The sequence below is a fragment of the Chelonoidis abingdonii genome, chromosome 17 (assembly GCF_003597395.2).
Source record: "Chelonoidis abingdonii isolate Lonesome George chromosome 17, CheloAbing_2.0, whole genome shotgun sequence".
In the NCBI taxonomy this organism is placed as follows: Eukaryota; Metazoa; Chordata; order Testudines; family Testudinidae; genus Chelonoidis; species Chelonoidis abingdonii.
In genome coordinates, this window is record NC_133785.1 from 41,172,878 (window position 1) to 41,179,401 (window position 6,524).

Consider the following 6,524-nt stretch of genomic DNA (forward strand, 5'->3'; position numbering starts at 1 on the left):
CGACCCACCGAGTGTTGCTAGGGTAAAAATCTTCCGACGAACGTGCACGCGGCGCGCACACACCTAACTGGAATGGATATGAGCAAGCACTCGAAGAAGAATAAGCTGTTGCAACGAGCTGTGAGCAGTAGCTGTAGGTGTGAGCACACCTTCTGCTGGGTGTGAGGCTGTCCTGGGGGGTGCAGCAGTAACCCCTCCTGCTGTGGGTTGAGCTGAACTGGGCCTGGAACCAGACCCAGCTTGGAGGTGAGTCCCGCTGCTGTAGTCCTGCCAGCCTCTTCCTGGCCAGAGAGCGCAGAACCCCCTGGGAGAGGCAACTTCTCTGGCTTGGGCCCTGCCTGTGAGTGTGGCCTTCAGGGGCTTCTCCCAGGAGGGCAGGCCCTCTTGGGCCATGTTCATGGCCCTGGAGTCCTGCAGCTGGAGCTGTTAGAGCATTGGGGCCAGCACAGACACCCTGTGATCTCGTGCGTTAGAACTAGGGTATTTTCTGTGCGTTAAATGTGTACGTGCCCCAACTGCATCCGAACCATAGTGCCAAATCCTCCCAGCAAGGGCAAATGCAGGTGGGGGGGCTCTGGCTTTCTGGTGTTTGCTCTCCCCGTGTCCTCCTGGGGTGATTTGGGGAATCGTGTACACAGCAGGAAAGTGCTGGCTCACTGGACCCCTCCATGTAGGTGGAGTTTGCCATGGGCCGTCAGGTTGCCCCCTCCAGCCCCGGGAGAGGGGGCAGTGGTACCCCCAGCGTACACTAAGGAGGGCCTGGGGTGGGAGCAGTTGAATCCCCAGGTGCTGGAGGTGGGGTTTTATAAATGCTGCGGAGCTCACAGGTAGGGTTGCCTGTTTTGGTTAGACATATTCATCACGTGACTAAGCTTTAATTAAAGCTTAGATCTTTAATCCTGGAGACTGCAGGTCCATGCTTGAGGGTTGGGAACCCTGCTTCCAGAGCAGGGCCCAAGGGGGCCCCTTCTGCCTGTAGGCCTGGCACTCCCATGATTCACAGCAGGCAGGAGCTGCAGGTCTTGGCCACTCCAGAAGGGTGGGGAATGAGGCAGGGGCTCGGTGCAGGGTTTTATTTTGGGGGTAGCTAAGAGTGACTGAGTGTGGAACTGTTGGCTGGCTGCTCTTGCGAGAGTGCCCCGAAGAGGTGAGCTGCAGCCCTGAGTGCCTAGTGGGCAGTTCAGGGGCTAAGCCCTGGCCTGGGGGCACTGGCAGAGTCCGTGCCACCGAGGTCAGGGCACTGCAGCCCGCTGAGACAAAGGGAAGCTGAACACCCAGGGTCTGGTAGGGTGGCCCCCCAGAACAGCCTGGCGTGCACTCAGGGTGTGAGAGACAGTCCTGTGCCCTGCATTCCCTCTGCCTCTCTGCAGTGTTGTGAAGCGGTCTGGTCCAGCATGGGGGCAGAGCCCTGCCTGCACTTGGTCCCAATGCAGTGAAAACAAGGGGTTGCTCATGGGGGGCAGGGGCAACTGCCTTGGGGGGGCAGCTTGCAGTGAAGGGATCAGGGGGCAGGTCCTGGCCTGTTTCCACTGCACTCCATGGTGTGATGTACCATGTTCCCCTCCCACCAGTGTCAGGCTGGCTGCTTGCAGGGGCCCTGAGCTATGGAGCCAAATTGCAAACCCTGGATATGACGGAAACCACATCCAGCCCACCCCGGCTGCTTACGCCATGGTCTCAAGGCATCCTCCCCTGACCCTGCTCCTTCTCAGCCCTGCCCCCCTCCACTTTCTGGGTGGGGTCCCTGGGGGGCTCCTCTGCCTTCTGCAGTGCCAGTCCCCCACAGGATGGTTTCACAGGCCCAGTCCAACAGAATGGGACAACTCCCAGTGCTCCTCGCTGCTGTGGGTCCCCAGCTGAGGCCAGTCCTCCTGGCCTCAGAGCAGGTGAGGAGGGCAGAGGGCCATGCCCTGAGCACTCGGGTTCACTGCTGGAGGTGGCTGCCTTGCCAGGGTGGGGCCAGGCACTGAGCAGGTGCAAACCTGCCCAGGGGTTTCCAGCACGGCAGCAGAGGCCTGGGAGCCTGTGTGTCTCTGGGGGGGGCCTGGGAAGGAAAGAGAAACAGGCAGGGGCAAGGCCCAAACTGGGGGCCACTGGCTGGGTCTGGCCAGTCTCCCCCCCCCCCCCCCAGGGCCTAGCCCTGTTCAGCTGGACTACAGGCCATGCTCCCTACCCTGTGCCCTGGAGCCTGTTGCCTCAGGGCCTGTTCACTACCTCTGCCAGGGCAGTGCTAGCTCCATGCCATAACCCAGCCCAGGGCAGTGCCCAGCTCCCAGCCCTCTGTCCAGGGCAGTGCCAGCTCCATGCCCTCCTTCTCAGCCCAGGGCAGTGCCCAGCTCCATGCCATAACCCAGCCCAGGGCAGTGCCCAGCTCCCAGCCCTCTGTCCAGGGCAGTGCCAGCTCCATGCCCTCCTTCTCAGCCCAGGGCAGTGCCCAGCTCCATGCCATAACCCAGCCCAGGGCAGTGCCCAGCTCCCAGCCCTCTGTCCAGGGCAGTGCCAGCTCCATGCCCTCCTTCCCAGCCCAGGGCAGTGCCCAGCTCCATGCCATAACCCAGCCCAGGGCAGTGCTAGCTCCATGCCCTCCTTCCCAGCCCAGGGCAGTGCTAGCTCCATGCCATAACCCAGCCCAGGGCAGTGCCCAGCTCCCAGCCCTCTGTCCAGGGCAGTGCCCAGCTCCATGCCCTCCAGCCCAGCCCAGGGCAGTGCCCAGCTCCATGCTATAACCCAGCCCAGGGTAGTGCCTAGCTCCCAGCCCTCTGTCCAGGGTGGTGCCCAGCTCTGCCCTCCGCCCCCCAGCACAGGGGAGAGTGCCACACTAGCTCTGGAACTGGGCAGGTGTGGGAAGGGGAGACAGGCCAGAGAAACCAAGCAGCAACCCTGTGTGCCAAAGGCAAGGGGAAAGGGGAGGCTGTCCCCTGGGCTGGGGCTCATGTGAGATGTGGGACCTGTGCTGCTTGCAGCTGGCCCCAGGGCCCCCTCCCCCAGGCCCTACCTGCCAGCCGCCCCTTGGGTGAAGACAGCGCCAGGTTGCATTTCCTGCCCACATCACAAACTCCAGCTCCTTCTCTTGATCCCTTTATTGGAGGGCATCAGCCCCTGACATGACTCCCTCACTGCTGCCAGCAGCCCCAGGGGCAGCTCCCTCCATCACCTGCACATCCTCTCTCTCTTCTGCTTCCTTCTCCTGCCCGCGGCCGTATGCAAGGCCCCGAGCTCAGGGGCGGAGGCTGGGTGGGGGGCCCTGTGTAGCCAGCCCCTGGCACACTGCTGGCCAGGCCTGGCAGGAGGGGCTGGGGGCCGCTCCCGCAGCGCAGCCTGAGCATGTCCCCACTGGCACTCTGGCACACTAGGCTTCCCTGGAGAGCAGGCAGGGGGGTGAGTAGGGGCAGCCGTGTGCCCACAGCCCAGCTGGAAGGTGCGTAAGTCCCGCATGTGCAGCTGCCCCTTCGGGCCGTTGGCCTTGCTGAACTGGAGCCGTGGGGGTGCCCTGGGGCTGGGGCCTGGCACCTGGGAGCTGCAGCTGGGACAGAGCCTGGGCTGGCCCAGCGGCACCAGCTTGTCCCCCAGTGGGGAGGTGGCTGTGCTGTGCAGCTCCAGCAGCCTCTTGGCTGGCTCTGCTCGCACCTTGCTGGGCAGCTTCAGCCGGGTGCCAGCTGCAGCAGAGGCCCTGTTGGTGGCCCCCAGCTCCCTGGCTCTGTTCTCCTTGCCGCTGACTGGTGCCAGGGGCCTGGGCCCACGAGGGAAGCTCTGTGGGAGTGCTTGGGAGTGCTGAGGGCAGCTGGGCACACTGGGGCCTGTCCTGGGGCTGGCATTAGGGGAGAGTCTCTGGTTTGGAGGCCGTGGTTTTTTGACAGTGGATCCTTCCACCAAAAGGCTTATGCCTACGTACTGGGGCATGTCGACAGCCACCTGCGGGAGAAGGCAGGAGAGTGCTCAGCGCAGAGTCCCGCAGCCCTGTCTGGGCTAGGAGTGCCTGCAGGGACCTGGGTATGGGAGCCTGGCTGGGCTGGGCTGCTGCCTTGGATTAGTTCGGGGCCCCTGGGTGGCTGTTAGATGCTGTCCCACTCTGGGAAGGGGCAGGGAAAGCCCCCAGTAGTGGGGTGGCTTGTGGCCACTGTGCACAGCCTGGGCAGGCAGTGACAAGTAGCACAGGGCCCCTGTGGCTGAAAGGACATTCTGGGAGGTCCCCTGGTGGGGTGAGGTCAGGCAACAGGGCTCGGTCCGCACCGTGTGGGGACCATGAGTGGGTAGGACTCAGGGCTGGTTCCCTTGTAACTAGGTCCCTGCAGCAGCACAGGACCCTCTAGTGCTCATGGGGCAGCACTGATCCCAAGGAGAGAGTGCCCCCTACTGAGCCCCGCACCAGTCCCTACTGGAGGGGGTGGGGGGCAGCCCCACAGCCACACTGGGGCCAAGCCAACCCCTGCCTGGGCCCATGCTCAGTGGCACTGCTGCCCCTGGCCTTGGGGCTGGTCTTCCCCTGGGTGCTCTCTGGGTCCCCTCCCAACTCAGCTGGTCTGTTTGGGGCTGGGATTCTTCTGGGTGCTCTCTGGGTCCCCTCCCACATCAACTGGTGTGTGCTGAGTTGGGCTCCCCCTGGGCGCTCTCCCCATGCAGGACTGCGGGGGACTCACCTGCTTGTAGATGAGCTCAAAGGCCCCCGTGTGGCAGCTGCGGTCGTGCTTGCGGTCAATGACCACACGGAGTGTGTCCTCTTGAACGCTGGCGCACAGCCGGCTGGTCACGGCTGTGGATGCTGCCATGGTGGGGCTGGCGTTGATCTCAATCAGCCAGGGCTGGCAGTTTTCCCCAAACATGAAGTCTGCCCCGTATAGCTCAAAGCTGCCCTTGCGGAACTCCACCACATCCTGGGAGGTCTGCATGGTGTGGATGATGGCTGCCTTCATGCCCGGGACAATCACCTCCTGCCAGGCACCTTCCGCCCCCACCTGCTGCAGGTGGGCCTGGAACTGCTGCGATGACCACATGTTCTCAGGGGGAAGCTGCGGGTGGCGGCTCAGCGAGTTCTCGTAGTGCCTCTGGATGGAGTTATTGCACAGGTGGATGGAGCTGGGACCGAGAGAAAGGGGCTCAGTACCCACAGCTGCACGTTGCCCCCGCCTGGGGCCTCGCTCTGGGACCCAGGGCTGGGGAGGTGCAGCCCCTTCACCCAGGCACTCACGTGTCCAGGTTGTGCAGGGAGAAGGGCTGTGTGCAGAAGCGGAGGTAGCTGTCTCGGTAGAACCAGATGGTGAGCGGGTTCCAGTCCGTCACCAGGAACCACTGTCGCAAGTCGAACTTGGTGCCGTGGATAAGCAGGGGTCTCTCGATGTATTTCTGCACCACCCACTTGCCATCCTTCACAATCATAGGGTCACAATCCACCAGCTTCAGCATCTCTTCCAGGCGGTCCATGCAGATGATTCCTGGGGGCGAGCCCAGCAGCCTCATGGCATACAGCATGTAGGGAGTGGGGCTGCCCCAGATTGCACAGAGACCCCCAGCTAGAACAGGCAAACAGAGCCCAGAGCCTCCCCCAGAGACTAAGCAGCGCCCACAGCAAAGCACAGGGCTGCCCCACTGACTGTGCAGGCAGAGGGTAGGCTGGGGGGATTGGTTCGGGATTGGCCGGACCCATTGCTTGGCCAGTGTCTAACTGCCAGGCTCCCTTGCCCTCCACAGCCACATACAAGTGAGATCGGGGTTTCTGGCTTCGGCCAGGCAGGTCCCAGGATCTCCCATGGGACCATCCCCATTCCCCATGGCAGCAGGACCAGTCCTTACCTCTGCCCCGTGACTTGGCACCTGGCTTCACAATCCAGATATTGCGGTCCCCCTCCATCTCCAGCTGTGGGAGCACCTCGGCCAGGCGCTGCAGAACGTGCTTGCACCGTTCAACATGGGAGCCCAGCTGGTCCAGGAGTGCCCCTTCGCTGCAGTCAGACAGCCCAGTCCAGCTCAGAGCAGGGCAGGGGTGCTCCTGCTCCCTTCCTCCCCTGGGCCCCGCCCCACAGCACTTACTGAATCACTTGGTAGTAGGCGTGCAGGAAGTCCCCCTGGCGGGCCCCCATCATGCACAGAGGGGACTCGGGCTCCTTGTCGATATCCTGGTGCACCAGGCTGCTCAGGTGCTCCTCGCAGGCCTGCAGGGCTGTCTCGATGAGCTGCGGTGGCGCGGGGCTGCCCTTTTTCCTGCCAGTCCCTCTCGGGGACTCTGAATGGGAGAGAGCAAACCAGCTGGCAGGGCTCATGGCATCACAGAGAGGGTGCATCGGGTGGGCGGGCGCTGCCCTGCCAGGCCCACCCTCCCAGGCCCACCCAGCCCCACTCCCGCCAGGCGAAGGCAGCGCTCAGAGTCCTGGCAGGTCAGCCTGATCTAACTGCAGCTCCCACAGGGAAGGCCACAGGTGCTGTGACAGATGCTCTCAGGTGGGGATGGTGGGGGAACCAGCGGCAGCGGGGATGGTGGTGGGGACGGTAGGGGAACCAGTGGGGGTGGGGATGGTGGTGGTGGTGGGGAC

At 63.5% G+C, this 6,524-nt stretch overlaps 1 protein-coding gene across 1 annotated transcript in view; it reads right to left on the reverse strand.

The window, feature by feature from the left end:
* Positions 1–1,877: 1,877 nt before the first annotated feature.
* Positions 1,878–6,524, reverse strand: part of TTLL3 (tubulin tyrosine ligase like 3) — a 17,137-nt gene continuing 12,490 nt past the window's right edge. The window contains exons 8-14 of the mRNA XM_075073306.1: positions 6,025–6,217; positions 5,788–5,936; positions 5,186–5,429; positions 4,638–5,073; positions 3,556–3,912; positions 2,996–3,077; positions 1,878–2,044 (exon numbers count right to left, since the gene is read on the reverse strand). Of these exons, the coding sequence (XP_074929407.1) occupies positions 1,878–2,044; positions 2,996–3,077; positions 3,556–3,912; positions 4,638–5,073; positions 5,186–5,429; positions 5,788–5,936; positions 6,025–6,217 (1,628 nt within the window). The remainder of the gene's footprint in view (positions 2,045–2,995; positions 3,078–3,555; positions 3,913–4,637; positions 5,074–5,185; positions 5,430–5,787; positions 5,937–6,024; positions 6,218–6,524) is intronic.